A 17267-nucleotide genomic window follows, 5' to 3' on the forward strand; every position below is an offset into this window, starting at 1 on the left:
TAAGTTTTTAAGCGTAAAAAAAGACGGAGACAGATTATCGTTGGCAGAACAGAACAGTGCGTTACATGTATGCTGACAGGCTGAGTTCATTTCGTAGTACTCATATTCTATACTGTTGTATATGTGCACCGGTCGATATAATGTGTTCCACTGGGGCTCCGACAAGAACAGAAAAAATAGACGACAATAAAGGGACACGATCGCAGAACTGTGTGACAGGGTGTCACCGGACGATGAAAAGTCGCGGATGCAAAGCCGTCGATTGACCAGTAATTTTTTATTTTTTTTTTCACCGAACATGATTCCAATGCAAAATTTCAGACTAGGAAACGCAGTCGCCGAATCGACGGACAGTTCACGCATTATTCTGCAGCACCTGCATTATACCGTCTGACCCAAAGAGTCGTGCTTAAAATTTCACCAGGAAAACAAAAAGCTGATAAAAGTTTCCGTCCGAAGGGCCAAAGTGCAACTAAGTGGTAGGGGGAGTTCCATCGCCCTGAAGCATAGCGTTTCCCCTCTGCGATGCGAGGCCTTATCTCACGACCCTGGCTAGAGAACCAGAGATGATCAGAGTGGCGCCTTCACTGCCACCGCGAGACAAACCAGTGGCCAAGTCAAGTCGCCATTTGAGCACGCGCAGAACAGCATAGACCATACATATAATTATCCATTGAGGTCTATACTGTGAACAACTTTCGCGATTTTAGCGAATAAGCTTGAATTGGTGTGAAATCTGGCCCGCAAACAATAAGCACTGTCACACGAATGAAATTAGTGTATTGAAGTGCATCAGCCATCACGTCTTTCTTATGTAGTACATCACTCCGAATGCGAAGAATAGCTCATGCGGTGGTACTTATGTTATGGGGGTGCTGTTTCTTTTACTATATCATGTTTAAAATAACGGTAGAAATAAAGAATTTTTAACTACCGGACGATATATACCGAGAGCCTGGTACAATGACCAGTGGAGTTGAACCTGTTTTTCATCCATGCGCGCGACAATAAGCCACGGTGCGTGCATATAAAACTCATTGCACTGGATCGCAAATCCATGCTCACACCAATTACATTCTTCCCTTTCTTCATGCACGAATGAATCAAAACCAGCGAACGAAACTGGCCGTCATCATATTTGCGGCGTTCGTAATTCTCAGCCCATATGGCTCCAAGAGTCAGTTCTATGTTAAGACGAATTAAGATGCCACGCGAATAGAATGGGAATGGTGATTGATAAAGTATGCGTGGAGACTGTAACCGCTCCGAGAGGGAGATTATGAAAGGGGAGAAAATGCGAACATTGAAGCGACGCCTGAGACGGAGACGTAGTCTATGTTTGCAGAAGCCGCGCACGTCTAATTGTAATTGTGTAATTGTAATTGCATTGCTAATTGTAATTCGCTCTTTATGAATATTCTTGTCTCTGTTTTCTGTATGTCATATGATTTTTATATGTGTACTTCCATTTTGTCACAGATGCCCCTCCTGCCTGTACCGTGTATATGTATGATCTACAGTATCTGCAAACAAATAAATATATAAATGTATAAATAAATAAATACGTCGTGGTAGTCCCGCGAAATGACTCCGAAAATGCAGCTTGGACTGAAATAGCGAAAAAGCCCGCCGCGGTAACTCAGTGGTTACGGCGCTCGGCTGCTGACCCGAAAGACGCGGGTTCGATCCCGGCCGCGGCGGCTGAATTTCGATGAAGGCGAAATTCTAGAGGCCCATGTGCTGTGCGATGTCAGTGCACGTTAAAGAACCCCAGGTGGTCGAAATTTCCGGAGCCCTCCACTACGGCGTCCCTCATAACCTGAGTTGCTTCGGGACGTTAAACCCCAATAAACCAAACCAAACCAAATAGCGAAAACTTGAACTTGCAAGGAAAAGCAGCGACTCAAACTAATGGGGAAAGTGAAAGTGAGTCGAAAGGAAAGTGAGTCGAGGGAAAGTGAGTCGAGCTTCGTTAGTTAAGATATGCATAGATAAGGTAGCAGTGTGTACTTTTGTCGGTAATTCGGACCGCAGTAACACCGCATGGTTGCCGATGACCCAAAAGCGCTAGATTTTTTTATTTATTTATTTATTTATTTGGAACATACTATAGCCTCTTTCTAGGCTGTTGCAGGAATGGGTACATGTTTGTTTTCGTTTTTTTTTAGGTACGTCACAAAAAAATTCACAAAGAAGGTTCACACAACTGAAATAACATTGTAAAAGGGATAATCATGGGAGACAGTTTCGAAATGAAAGACGCAGTATTAAACACAAAATAAAGCACAGTGTGAGAAAATATTTCTTCGAAAAAGTACAAGCAATGCCTTACTAAAAAGTTCAAATAAATAATTATGACAGATGACAAAGAATACTACTCAGAGATTCAGAGCTAACAACATTTGCAGGTAACATATTCCATTCCCTAATCGCTTGCGGAAAAAATGAATAACGAAAGGTGTCAGTATTGAATTTATACTCTGTTTAATGCTGTGAGTGTTTCGTTCTGGTATTGCGTTTTGGTGAAGGAACTAAGTAGAGTTAAGAATCTATTTTAAGAGCACCGTTTAAGAGGAGAAACACGAATTTAAGGCGCGAGGTTCGGGCGCGGTTACTAATAGTGGAGAGACTTGCCTTGTTTAAGAGTTCAGTTGGAGAGTCATTACGTTTATATTTGTTAAATATAAACACACTAGTGGATGCCTCCACAGTACTTGTGGATGCCTCCTCTTTCTGCTCCTCGTCGATTTGCGCGCAGTTACTTGAGCTTTATGAAAATCACATTCCCTAAAGAAATGTTCGCATGGCTTTGACACGACCAAGCGGAAGTGGCTAAAGCCCTGTAGGCCTTAATTTAATCATTTCGTCTGCATCGAAGCACTACTAAATTCACAGTAACCCTTCGTGCGTGTGTGCGTGCGTGAAATTCACGTATTCAGATTTTTCGCTTTGCGAAATAACTTCGCGTCTTACTTTGTAGTCGCGCAGTTCGCTGCTGTGAAGTACCGTTGACGCCGCTCTCTCTCTTGTCTCTCTCTCCTCTGTTGCAGACGGGCAGACGGCGGCGGTGCCGTGCTGCCTGGGGGGCGCGGGGGCGCCATGCGGCGGTGGCGGCCGCAGTCTTGGTGGACACTCCTGCTGACCGCCTGCTGCTGCCTGCACCTGGCCGACCCGCAGATACACCTATACGTGCCCGCACGTGAGTGAACTTGCATGCATCTGTGCTTGCACGAGAGCTTGCATGAAAGCAGCAAAGAACTTAGGGGAACCTTCATTGTTGCTACTTTGGTGTTCCTGTCATTTTTTGTGCGTTTCGGGGCTGCTTCTGAGACACTTGTCAGCACCCAGCCAGTCCACTTCTATCATGCAGCGGAATCAACAGATGAGATTGGACTGGTTGGGTGGTGATGCACCACATTAGTGTTTTCTCGAGACTACATATCTTTATCCATGCACTAAGTTTATCTATACCTAACTCTTGAATCCGGCGGGCCGACTGTCATCTATCCACCGTGGGCTCCTTGTGATGACGTCAGAATATCACGTGGGCTCTCTCGACCAATCGTCAATTTTATCCCCGCCCCCCACGCTCGGCAAGTTGCTCATAGTCCGATGGGCAGGTTGTGAGACGTTACAAGGTCACAGGGCCTCTCAATCCGATGGGCTGATTACTACCTGCCACGGTGGGTGGGTTTAGATGTCGTAGTCACAATGTCACTTTACCTCTCTAGACCAGTCAAAAAATTCCTTGACAGACACCGGCATTTTTAGCATTCTAACGATATCGCGTTAAACGTATGTCAGGAAAGCTGCGTTGTTCATTAGAAGACGGGGAATCCAGATCATTAGCAAAAAGGGTTGTGTCCAAGAGTTTTACGAATGTGGCGAGGCGCTGAGTCCGTATCGGCCCTCGCTCATATCGTGGTGCTTTGTTGCCCCGAGTGACTCTCTCCTGTGCTTGCCGTGCGCACAGACCCGGAGGAGCCGGCCGACGGCTACTCGAGCCGCCAGGGCCAGTGCTCGTCGTACGGCCGCGACGACCGGTGCACCTTCGTGCTGCTCTGCCTGCTGTCGGGCGGCAGCGCGTCGGGCCGCTGCGGCAACAGCCTGCTCTACACGTGCTGCGTGCGGCCCAGCACGCGCTCCTCGCTGCCCGCCGACCACCACGCGCTGCAGGCGCTGCAGCCGCACGCGCGAAGCCCGGCAGCTGCGCGCACCGCCACGCAGCGAAAGTACTACCACGTGGAAGACGACGAGGGTGAGGGCTGAATGCGTTTTGTGGCTTTGTATTAAGCCTTGCAGCGCCAGCAAGAATGGTGCACAGTTTGTCACCTTAATGATCTTTGCTCTGTTTCTTTTTTATATCCATAGCTAAGCCTGTACCTAACGTATACAAAAAACTTGAGAACTGTACAGGAATGATCACCCTCATGCCTAGTCACAAATACACAACCCCATATCACCTGCGGCTCAGTGGTGTTGGCACACGTTTGTGTGTTCCACTACTTCGAACGAAATCTTGGCATGCATCCAAGTGACGGGGACACGAAAGAACAGCACACGACAAAAAAGAATGCCTCAAAACAGCGCACAAAAAACAGCACGGCAACACAACAGCGCAGGGGAAAAACGGCACAGCGACAGTTCAAATTACTCAAGTATTCCTCGGTGTCTGAAAGCAAGCTGAATTTCGTGCTCACTGGAACTTGGCAAGCGTTCACTTACCCACGGAAACATTTATATTATCCCTGGAACCCGTCCAATAGGTTTTAAGCTATAGCAACTTGAAGTGTGTGAACTGTTGGTACTTTTTCCGCACTTGGTCTCAGCGCCGCGCTTTGAGAGAGTTACTTTGCTCTGCATTACTTACGCCCACTGTCCCGTTTTCACTTGGTTCGAATAGTCTGCGGGAGGTCAACGAACAAGCCACAGAGGAGGATAATCGGTGGTGAGGACGCCCAGTACGGAGAGTTCCCATGGCAGGTAAGGATTATACAAGACTCATTTTCTCTTTTTCTTTTAGAGCTTAGAAGAAGCCTCGTACCCTTCCATTTCCTTCTGACACGCGTGTGCAATATGTCCTGTGCAGGCCCATATCAAGATCTCCCGTCAGCAGTGCGGTGGAGCCCTCGTCAACCACTACTACGTTGTCACGGCGGCACACTGCGTGCACCAGTGAGTACGCGCTATGCTATAGTCAAGGTGCAAGTACACCAGAAAAGCTCATTGAAGGAACAATTAACCAGAGCGCACCCCGTCACCAGAACAGGTATCGGCCACCCAGGCGTAGTAATTAGCCACCTACTTCCATATGAATCGCCAATGAGAAGGCCCCAGCCTCGAAGTGGTTGTAGGAAGGAATGATGATGATAATAATCAGCGTATCGTGAAATCACTAAAATGTTTCATAAATGAGACATTTGTTGACTTGTTGCGCCGGATATGTGTGTCATTGTTCAATGAAACGTGGAGGCTAACGAAAAGGGTTCAACTTAAGTTAAGGACAAGGCAGCGAGCTATGGAAAGACAAATGATAGGGGTAACGTTAAAAGACCGCAAGCAGGCAGAGTGATTCAGGGAACAGACGCGAGTTAATAACAACCGCTGGTCCTTAAGGGTAGCGGAGTGGATTCCAACAGAACGCAAACGTAGCATGAGGCGACAGAAAGTTAGGTGGGCTGATGAGATAAAGAAGTTTGCGGGTATACGGTGGCCGCAGCTGGCAAAGGACAGTATTAATTGGAGACACATGGGAGAGGCTTTGCCCTGCAGTGAGCGTAGGCAGGCTGATGGTGAAAGGTTTCGTACTGGAATATTTCCTTTTAGAGGACCTTTGTCGCCGTGGAGAGGAGCCTTTTTGTGCAGAGCATATCTATCCAACCTTGGTGGTCTCGTTCGCAGCACTCCCCTTCGGCGCATCTCGGTGATCCTGGGCGCGTACGACATCCAGGACCAGCGGTACCAGCTGTCGCGGGCGCAGGCGTACAGCGTGCTGGAGAAGAAGATCCATCCGAGCTTCGCCTTCTCGGCCTCGCAGCCGGACCGCTTCGACGTGGCGCTGCTGCGGCTGGACCGGCACGTGCGCTACCAGGAGAACATCCTGCCCATCTGCCTGCCCCCGAGGGGGTGGACCTTCGAAGGGTGGCGCGCCACCGTCACCGGATGGGGAAAGACCGACTCCACGCTCAGTAGGCCACCTCCATATCCCCCCACCCACACTGCGTGACCTTGAAAAACAAATTGAAAGGGCGCAATCTTGAGATGTTCCTGATGTTGCTTATCCTGTGTCTAACCGCACACCTTGGCTGATGTGCTCTGGGTAAACGGCCATTTTGGTGCGAAATAGAAAAGGAGGAGGAGGGCTAGTAGAAAAAAAGGCAAGCAAAGGAAAAGAACTCAGAAGCGAAGGCAAGATCAAGACACAAAGAAGAAAGAGGAAGGAGGTTTATCCTTTGAAAGAATGGAATTGAGTAATTCCTATTGAAAAATATGTATAGGTTTGAATGGGTTCAGGATAATAGGAATAAGGAACGTTTGGTTTGGTTAATAGGATTAACATCCCAAAGCGACTCAGGAACTGAGGGACACCTTAGCGGATAATTTCGACCAGCTTTGTTTCTTTAAGGTGCACTGACATCGCACTTTACATAGGCCTCTAGCATTTCAATGGAGGCGAAACGCTAGAGGCCCGTGTACTGTGCAACGTCAGGGCGTGTCAAATAACCCCACGTAATCGAAATTACCCGCAGCCCTCCACTACGGCGTCTTCCACAGCCTGAGTACATTACGTCGTATTGCGACCGGAAGTTCAGTCTACTACATGTATATAGAGTGAACCTCGCGTCACTGGCTTGTTTTTCTGCTATACTAACCCCTACTGCCGTGCTGCCCTCTAGCAATAACGTTAGTTGAAATCATCTCGAAACAAACCTCAACAAACAAGATCAAATTGAGCTAGAAATTATCTTCGGGAAGGATGCCACACATTGCAATTTTATTCGCGAGATGGCGCTGTGCAAACAATGCCGTGCAGTCGTAGCACCTCTCGCCAAGCGCGCGGTGCAGAGCCGTTCTCAATCCCGTGCATGACTCCTGGTCTGTCTCGCAGGTAACCGCTACGGCACGCGGGTCCTGCAGAAAGTGGAGGTGCCCATCATCACGCGCAGCGAGTGCGAGCACTGGCACCACATCCGCGGCATCCGCATCAAGATCCACCAGGAGATGATGTGCGCCGGCTACAAGGAGGGACGCCGGGACGCGTGTGTGGTAAGCAGTGCGCGGCACGCTAACTTCGTATACCTCTGTCTCCTGGCAATTTTGAAACTGCTTCCTCGTTCCTTCTTTCCTTCTTTCTTTCTTTCCTTTTTTCTTTCCTTCTTTCTTCTTTCCTTCTTCTTTCCTTCCTTCTTTCCTTCTTCCTTCCTTTCCTTCTTTCTTTCTTCCTTTCTTTCTTTTTCTCCCTCCTTTCTCTTTCTTGCTTTCTTTCATCGCCTTTCTTCCTACTTCTTACTTTCTTTCCTGAATCACTAAATCATAAACGAAGCTGGAACAAGGTGACTGACCTAACCGCCTTCAGTTTCCTATACTGTGAACGATATGTAGCACTGACAGTGATGGAAAACGTAACTGAATCAATATAGCGCGTCACCAAGATTTGCCCGGAAACTACGCAAGAGTAGGAGCTCTAGGATGTGCGCGGGAGGAAATCATAGGCACTGTGACGACGGCACATACCAGGGTATATTGAAGGAGTGAATACGAAAGGTAAAGCCAGATTTGTCGTCGATAGAGACAGCTCTGCCGCATAGCTTTGCCATAACTGATCCGCCTTTCAAACAAGAAGCTAGAATAACTTCAGGCAAGGAGTGGATAGTCTATCTTATCCAATGTATCCGGTTTGTGTGGCTCTGTTGTGCACGATGAGTTTCGTGGAACGTTCTTCTATAAACTAACTGAAACAAAAGCAGTGTTTGCAATCTAATATGTTTTCCAAATTTCTTCACTCTGTGATGCCTTTTTTTTCCCCAAAACAGTTCTGTTGTTTCGAGTAAAAATTGCCCGCCTGTTTGTCATTTCACATGTGCGGCTCTTCATGTTTTGTTAGTTATTGTGCTGGTGCCAGAACGTACTTGTTTGAGTAACACTGCTACACCCAGCATTATTTTTCGTTAGTGTTTATTGTTGTTTTGCATTGTCACACCTTTTACTGTACTGCCCCTCCTCCTAGGGCCAGTTTTTTGGCCTGCAGTATAAATAAATAAATAAAACAACGCACATAAAGCAGCGACTATTCGCTTTTCAATGTTTGTTTGCCAACAGCTCCACTCCTGGCTTGCTAGAGGGAAATATTGTCAGTTTGAAGCAAAAAAGCAGCACCCAAGTACGGAAGATGAAAGATCTTTAATGAAATATTAAATCTTAAGGGTAAAATATTGCTATGACATGCTCACATTTCGGATATAGGTGGATGAACGAAGTTGGTAAGGTGTCACTTTTGGCCACACCGCTGGCCGGTTTTCAGCTGCCATTTGGGGCAGGGCTGTCTGAGTAGCTTGAGAACTTGAGGATTAGAGCACAAAGAGTTCTCAGCCGTCATCTAAGTGTTCAATTTCCACCCGTGTGTGGTGCGTGGTACAGACTTTCCTCTCTTAATTTGTTTTTCTCCCCCCCCCCCCCCCCTCCCAAACCGGTCGGCTGTGGTATCCCTTTTGTTACGCAGAAATGGCCTGTTTTCTATCTTTTTGTTGTGTTAGCACGTTCTTTAATAACGGCAATGGAAGGTGGTACAGAAACATTCATTGTGCTAATCGCATTGTGCCCTATCCACTCCTAATACATGCGCACACACCGAGAAGAAAAAAGAACGAGAGTAAACATTCCCATCTCCTCCTTCCAGGGTGATTCCGGAGGACCTATGATGCTGAACTTGAACGGTCGATGGACGCTCGTCGGAATCACGTCTGCGGGTTTCGGGTGCGCGCAGTCCTTCCAGCCCGGCATCTACCACCAAGTGTCCATGTCCGTCGACTGGGTCATCGCGAACATGCAGTGATTCAGCGAGAGGAAAACGAAAAACAAAAGACGAAAGTGGTGTGACCGTGCGTGCGCGAGGTGTGCGGCGTAGTCTCACGTTCCATTCCAGGTGCTCCTCGTCAAGAGGCAGTCAAGGAAGAGCAGCACGACCACAAGGCCCGGTGACCTAGTTTTGGACGGCGACAAACACGCGTAGTGCTGCCATCGCTTTCTCGAGGGGAAAGTGCACTCGCCGCGGACGCGTTTCAGCTACAGACGCTTCTGTTTGATTTAGCGGCAGTTCGAATACTGTTAAAAGGTGGATAGATTGAAAAGAAAAAGAAATGAAAGCCGTGGTTAGGAAGATCCGTGCGCGATAATTACCAGGAGCAAACCTTTTCCGTTCGTCATGTAAATAGCTTCGAACCTACCTGAGATTCACTGCGCATATATACACCTCGTCTCTGCAGAAGTACGACTGGAGATTTCTCAAAGTCAATTATCTTGATTACAACATGCAGTCCATGAGTTAATAGCCGTGCGCATGCTTCCTGAATTCAGCTGTTTAGGATGCAATGCCGTTGCGTCACTGAGCGATTTATAGCGCAAGGTGATGTCGAGATCAAGATCGCAGGAAATTATATGCAATTGTCTTTCCGTGGCACAGTGACAAGCTTCTTGTATACACCTGGGGCGTTTAAAAAGCGGTCAAGGCCTGCATCCAGTGAGCTTTGTTCGAGCCAAACACATAAAGAACAGTGAAGAAAACTGACACTGACGGGGCGACAAAAGCAGGAGTTTTCACAGTCACGCATAATAAACAAGCAGTTCTTTGGTGATCCTTCTTCCCAATAGAGTAAATCTGCGTACTTGCGTTGCTACTGTAGGACTGCCACATTTTCTGCAAGTGCTGATGAGGCTGCAGTGCTTCTCAGCCGAGCTTCTTATTGTTTGACCCCGTAATGCCGATGAAGCAGCTAAGCAAACCGCTACCTCGCACAAATTCTTTCGATCAGTACTTTGCGAACAGGTATCCGAATCACAAAGTTATGTCCAGTGTAGATAGTTACTTTTAGCTGGTGCAGTTCTGCGCTTCTAGCTTGTTCGCTGAACATATTCTTCATGCCATGGGGTTATGTCGCCCAATCAGGCGATTGATCGACGTGTTTCCGCCGCCTTAATGCGTCATCAAAGGTCTTTGACGAAGTGCACCGGATTCCAGCTGGTCTTGCTGGTCTTCAAGGATCGAACTTATGCAAAAGGCCGGTGCACCCCCAAGTGCCTGGACCGTTTCAGGGTAGCCCAACGAAGGCATTCTGTATACAGCTATACTACGTATTCTTCCAGGCGATCGCTCAGGTGTTTGCCTCTAGTTTGCGCACTTCAAATGGTTTTATGCCCCTAGTGTCAGCGGAAAGTCGCCACGAATTGAGTGCTGTACCGACGGAAACCTATAGGGAATTAGAAGCGCCAGAAAAAACCTCCATGTTCGTACCAAACAGTGGGAAGAGCAGAAAACTGCGCGTCAGTTTCGCTAGAAAACATGCTTCCTTGCAGACACGAGGCGAAACTGCATAATCCTCAGATTTCTTCACATAGATATTGCAGTGACAAAGAAAACACATATCATCCTTATATCTAAACGGGAAGCGTGCGTTCATTTTTTCTACGGCGTCGTAGACAATCTGACAGAAAAGAGCCCCCAGTGACAGTTTTGGCAGCAGCAAGTCTGTAAAAAGAGTCGCTTTTATGCCGTCCAAAAACGACAACGAGTAGACCTGACCAAAAAGGTAATATCAGGCGCCAATCAACACGTCGTTGCATAAATGCCTTTCAAGCGAAGGTAATTTGTGCACATACGAACACCACGCTGCCGGCTCCTATCGAACCGTTTGTTCACTGATGTCTCTCGCAGTGTATAGGAGGTGAACTACCCTTTTAAATGGCGAAATCAGTGTTCGTCGTCTTCACTCGCAAAACTTTGGCCAAGCGAGCAGAACTCATTGAAGTTGGTACGAAAGTTCATAAAGTGAAAGAACCAGTTCTCCCAACAACCTATATGGACGTTGTTGGCGGCCAACAACCTGTAGAGAATGTCATGCGGGTGCATTTATACTTGAACAGTTAGTGGGGAGAAAAAAATAATCTGATTTGCGATGAAGACGAGGGGAAGGCTCGTCGAAAGACTGCTCGATGGGACTGGTGTTATCACGAAGGAAGTGGGCGATTAATAAACTTTCCTGTAGCACTCTTCAGCGGCGCATCCATGTTGCAGGGATCGTGGGGGATTCAGAATGTCAGCAAGCGCGGCGGCAACACGACGACGTCGAAGACAACGCTGTGAACATGAACGCTGAGTGAACTGTGTTCCCGGAAACTGGCGACAAAGAGTGGGTGGTGCGCGGAAAGGGTGAATGAAACTCACGTTATCGAACCAACGAAAACGTGCCAATTCCATCCCTCGGTGCGAGGGACTGAAGCACGCCGCTTGCCTCGTTTTTGCCCAGGCGTTCCAGCCTGTGAACTGACGTGTTGTTACAGCGACTCATTAAATGTTAGGCATTTCCAACACCACTGGCTTAGAGTCTTCTCTGTTTTCTTTTCTTTTGTGTTCTTTTAGGTGTCTACGAGTATACTATCCATGATACTATCTATATATTTATACCAAGGGTGTTTCTGCAAACACCCTTCGAGGTGTTGAGATCTAGTGCGTTCATGAGCACCTACAGCGGTATTGCTAGCCTTGGGGCGAAGGCTTTATCTATGGCTTTATGTCTTTAAGAGGGTGAAGTTCTTTAGCGCGTAAGCGTGCACAAGTGTACTCGCACAAGAAGTGTAGCAGCTTTTATGCAGACTGGCATGCAGTAGGGCTGCGCGAATAGTACCTTTTCCAAACCGAATCGAATACGAATAGTCTAGTTTCGGTTCCGAATAGAATGCGAATAGTGTAGCCAAAAACCAAATCAAATACAAATCGAGCAGTTAAAGAGACGAATCGAATACGAATCGAATACTCGCATGATTACTTGCCACTTGCGCGAATATTCACAAAAAACTAATAATAATGAGCAACAGAGATGCTCTACAGGCGGAGCTATAACTCTATAGCTGTCGAAAGACGCAACAGTAATCTCCGCTAGGGGACACGCAACAAGAAGTCAGTATGTAAACTGTGACCGTCATGTAATACGCATAGTTACTTTCTGCTGATGGCGATGACGGTCAACACACTGTCCTCGAATGTCAGTTTATGAGAGCTAGGGACGAGAGTTATTAGCCATGGCCTCCGATATCGATCATGAAGGAAGTTTGCTGAAGCTGTCTGAGCCATTATAGGAAGTCATATGTATAAGCATCATGAACGCTGCCGCACGAATCTACCATGTTGCGGCGCTGAACGCACAGATCAATTTTGGTGACTCTGCACTCTAGACATGAAATGAGTGAAAAGGGAATAAGCTTTCCTCTAGCGCACTCTCTTTCATAAAGGGGCAACTGCACCACTTTCTTGAGAATTTCGGGATATGCATGGATTCAAATCTATATTGGCTGTAGGCAAAGCATGCCAAGTGTTTCTGCACTAGCGTTTAAAAAAGTGACGTAATCAACTATTGAATTTTGCGCTTCTCCTCAATGCACTGGAGGACGCTCGATGCTCAATGCATGAGTGTTTCTGCACTAGCGTGCAGAAACACTTGGCATGCTTTACCTACAGCCAATATAGATTTGAATCCATGAATATCGCGAAATTCTCAAAAAAAGTGCTGCAGTTGCCCTTTAAGGAGAGGGTATGTTGCCCAAACCACCGGCTAGATACGGAATACTTACGGTTGACAACGGAAACAAATTCCCTCTTCAAAACATTAGAAGTTCTGGCTGTTACGAAGATTTTAACCGAGGTTTCAATCTCCTCTGTTTGAGAACCTGAATACCCCCGGTGCCGCATTTAAAATACTCCTCCCGTTGCTAACTCCATCAAGTATTGCTTCGCAGTGTAAATAAACCTCTGTCGCCAAGAGTAAGCATTCCGTGTATTGAGTGATCGAAATGTACTCCGTAACTTGGCCGGCATAATCTTCCATAAAAGGGAGTGCTGGAGAGGAGAGTTACTCCCTGTTTTACTCCCATATAGGTGTATTCGTGCTTCGAGCGATAAGACCAACGGCGGCAGGCTGCTGTGCTAAGCCGGAGTGGGCCCTCTTTTTGAAACGACCGTCGAAGAAAACAACGGCGTGAACTATCCGAACATCGTGCCTATAACTCGAAAACTATTCGGAAGCTTGAGATCGTATTCGGCTCGTTTCGAATAATTTTGAACGTTCACTAATTGGTTAATAAGCATTCACAAGGAGGCTTCGAGACTGACAGCAACACCCGATACCGCACTGGTCAGGTGAGACGAATGCAGTTAATACGAAATAGTGCAGTTAATATGAAAAGTGCGGGAACATGTGCACTTAAGTTATACAATTTTGTTTTGCACAAACGAGCCGTTAGCCTCCGCCTAATTTTTAAGAAAGTCGGTAATCGCATGCTATTTGTTACAGATGACAATCAAATGTCCTCATCCATGCAGCTGTCAACAGTCAAAAGACGGGAGATGCATTTCGGCAGCTGAAACTAAATGCTTTGGCTGCAACGATTATAGGCGGGTACAACTCATGGGCGAAGCGGCTAAGGGCAATCAAAATTGCTTTCATAACGTCACGGTCAATACCATCTTCCACTGTGCTTGCGAATTACTTCCAAAAGGGCAACCAGCGTTCGCCGCGTTCGCCCGTCACCGTTGACTGCAAGGGTGTGTGCTCACAGCCCGACGCTTATGCGCCAAGAGACACGAGACAAGCCACGAGACACATGAGAGCTCGTGTGTCTCTTCTTTCTTTGTGTCGTCGTCCTAGGGCGTGCTGTACGCTTCAACCATGAGGAACCAACAAGCCCTAACTGCCAAGTTAGTACACATAAGAGCCGTTCACCGTTAACCTAAGACAAAAAGCCTTTTTTTCTGAACTTGACGCGTTTTGCGCAGGGTTCCACGCTTAGAAAGAACGACAGCCCTGCCACTTCGTTTACCTGGTCACTGCTTGGCGTCATTGAGTGAGAGGCTTCGACAGTTTACATCAGCGACGTTTTCCCTGTTAACCATGCAGGGTTTTAAAACGGCGTGCCCTACAGAGCGGTCGCCATCGGCGGTGACGGCGTCGTGAGCTCAAAAGCGGGTGTCTCACTTGCCATCTAGGTCACGCGACTTTGCGACGTCATCACAATCTGCCAAGTATGGCAGGTGGCAACTTGCACACCGGATTGTTATCAAACTGCCCATCGTTTCAGGCAGCGGTAAATTAATGACTGATCTCGAGAGGTTGTTCAGAAAAGCAACTCAGGTGTCACAAACCCCATCGATGGCTGTAGGGTGCCTCGATGCCCGCGAGCCGCTGGCCACCGAGACACCCTACACCCAGCTCAGGAATGATCAGGTGGATAATATCAATTTCTTAAGGGACTCGAGGTTGCATTCCCGCCTATAATCTTTAAGTTTTCAGTGCGCGCCCTCTGTCCCTGTGACATAGTGGTCGCTGGACACATAGAAAACTAATTTCCTTGCTGCTCTTTTTCCTTTTTTCCCCTTTGTTCCCCTCCCCAAGTGTAGGGTAGCCAACTGGGCATCGCCTGGTTAACCTCCCTGCCTTTCCGTCCTTTTCTCTCTCTCTCTCTCTCTCTCCTCTCTCTCTCTAGTGGGTTCTCAATGTTCCGAACTAACTTCATTATCCCTTCACATCGCAGAGTTGGGATGAACCAAAGTTTCCCGCAGGTGTAAGGCGCGAATACAATCCGTTCAGTACACGAGTAATTCACCTTACAGAGAGCGCTAACTTCACTGCTTCATCCGGCAGTGAACTGTAGGCTCGTGATTCTGCCAATGCTAATAATAATGTGTACTGCTGGTTCGTATTTTGAAGCGAAAAATTACGTTTGAAGGTTGACAAACAAGAAAAAAAAAATACCGGGAGCACTTAAGAAACTTACGTGCCAGTAATGCGAAAGCATTGCATTTCTATTCCAATTCAGTTTTAATTATACTTCCGTTCTATTTCAATTTTATTCTGATTTATTCCAATTCTATAACAATTTTTTTTCTATTCCTTTGCAGTTGGTGAAGTTGTAAGTATGAGTATTGACTGTACGAGTTACTGGCTAACATTTGGTATTTTAACGCCTCGTCGGCGTCGACATTGTGAGCGAAGTATAATGATCATGACTCTGGCAGGTAGTGCCCACAGAGCAACCTAGGAGGCAGATGGGCCACCTAGGTCATGTGACCTTGCGGTGTCATTACAACCTGCTCACCGTGGCAGCTAGGTGGAAGTTAATGATAGGTCACTCAGGAAGGGCAACTGGGCCGCACAAGGCCCACCACTGGGAGCACCTTCTATCGCAGGGCAGTGGCCCATCGCCTAACCGGTGCACCACCGAGCCAGGAGGGGTATGAGGACTCTCAGGGATCTATGAATGTAAAGTAGAGAATGACCTTCTTCACGTATGGGCATTATTCCATTACGCTATCGCATCAGGTGTCCCCTCCAATCTTTCCCGCCTTTGATGATGTAACACCGTTTCGACCGATCGCGAGTTTTATAACGCCGCCAATTTTTTGGGGCGACGCCGGGTTTTCGTGTCAATGAGTCATCTAATGATTTAGCTTTAATAATAATCTACGAAGCATCTAATGATTTAGCTTTAATAATAATCTACGAAGCGCACGCTGAATCAATTTTGGTACTAGCAATGTTATACTGAAACGCTGGGTGCAAAATGGCAAAATGAAGCCGCAAGTGAACAGCGTGGACCACAAGAAAAAGAAAACTTGGCCGAGGGATATCAAAGGTCAGGGGCTGAATGAAGATTCCTGAAAGAAACATTTTCTTTGCAGTGAACGTAACCGGGATGATGATAGGGTTCATGAACACAACGCTATCTTTTTGACCAATGCTGCGCTGAATGAAAAAAATCCATGGCCCGTGGAAGAAATGTGCCTAATTATCTAACATTGATTGACCAACGTTGCAATCATCGACTTTAATACATATGCTTACGATGCTGAGCTGTTGGTAACAATCTTCTGTAGCGACCCCTTTTCGTGAATTTCTCGTAAGACCTCGAGTATAACCACAAGCAGCGAAAGTGGTGCCGACAGCCGCCGAAAACACTGCCGCCTCACATATATACGTCTCATCGACGTTGATGCGTCTCATACCTCAGCGTGTCTCAGCGCCGCCTCGAGTGCGGCGGATTTATGGCTAACTTCGACTTTGTGGGCACACCACTGCGGGAATTGCAAGACATGTGTGCAGTTGAATCTTGTCAATTGGGAATCGCTTAATTCGAATCCCCGGTTTATTCGAGCCTTTCGATTTCTTTTATAAAGAGTGGACACTACGTGAAAGTTTCGTCCCGGAAACACGTCACGGCCTATAGATTCCACTAGACTGTTGCTGTCTGCACATGTGAGCGTTCTCCCATTGACGGTGCACCACGGGTGACCATGGTACCAGAATATAGGGAAAACACTAAGAGAACTTAAGTCTCCCAACGTGGTGCGAATGCGTAAGCATTAAATGCTACTGTTTCGCTTCTATTGCCTGGTTTCGTGATCCTCACATGTTAACCGTTAAGCGTAGACGCGGCCTAGTGGTTTGGGCGTCCGCTTCGGCTGCGAGAGGTGGCTGGTTGGAAACCCACCGTCAGGCATGTTCTTTTCTTGTCGTTTATTCTGGTTCTGCGGACACATTGTGCTCAAGATACGCATGAGGCAAGTAATGCTTACGCATGAATAAGGTCTTTTTTTCTGTTTCTTCCTATTCTCGTAGTGGACACAGCAAGCGCGCCACTCGCAAGCTTCCTACGCTTTTTCTGCAGCCTCAAGCGGCACACGTGCAGCCCTCGAGATTCATTGCGAGCGACGCGAGAGCGCCGTGTCCGTTGCGTAATCTGCGTGCACTCATGCGGAGCCATGGAGCCATCCTTCGGCGCGGCGCGGAACCCACTGTAACTAACGAAGGCTGCGGAAGTTAGTAGCATGACATAGCATTAGATCCGTCGCTACGAGAACTTTAATCAGAATGGGCAAGTGGGCGAAGTACATCCGGAACTCCAAAAGGAATGAAAAAAAGAGCCGGAATTCAAGGGCAATGTGTTTTTCTCATTGTTGTGAACGTGCTGTAAGACTGAAGATAAAATCGACACAGATTACCATC

General features: G+C 47.3%; 1 protein-coding gene across 2 annotated transcripts in view; it reads left to right on the forward strand.

The window, feature by feature from the left end:
• Positions 1 to 9137, forward strand: part of LOC149339419 (serine protease 30-like) — a 72159-nt gene extending 63022 nt beyond the window's left edge. For both annotated transcript variants that reach the window (XM_089550474.1, XM_089550473.1), the window contains exons 2-8: positions 3051 to 3199; positions 3974 to 4258; positions 4904 to 4983; positions 5090 to 5175; positions 5902 to 6188; positions 7109 to 7266; positions 8897 to 9137. In XM_089550474.1, the coding sequence (XP_089406600.1) occupies positions 3100 to 3199; positions 3974 to 4258; positions 4904 to 4983; positions 5090 to 5175; positions 5902 to 6188; positions 7109 to 7266; positions 8897 to 9052 (1152 nt within the window). In that variant the 5' untranslated portion in view covers positions 3051 to 3099 and the 3' untranslated portion in view covers positions 9053 to 9137. The remainder of the gene's footprint in view (positions 1 to 3050; positions 3200 to 3973; positions 4259 to 4903; positions 4984 to 5089; positions 5176 to 5901; positions 6189 to 7108; positions 7267 to 8896) is intronic.
• The last annotated feature ends 8130 nt before the right edge of the window (positions 9138 to 17267 follow it).

The sequence above is a fragment of the Amblyomma mixtum genome, chromosome 6 (assembly GCF_055824585.1).
Source record: "Amblyomma mixtum isolate Tamu chromosome 6, ASM5582458v1, whole genome shotgun sequence".
Classification (NCBI taxonomy): Eukaryota; Metazoa; Arthropoda; class Arachnida; order Ixodida; family Ixodidae; genus Amblyomma; species Amblyomma mixtum.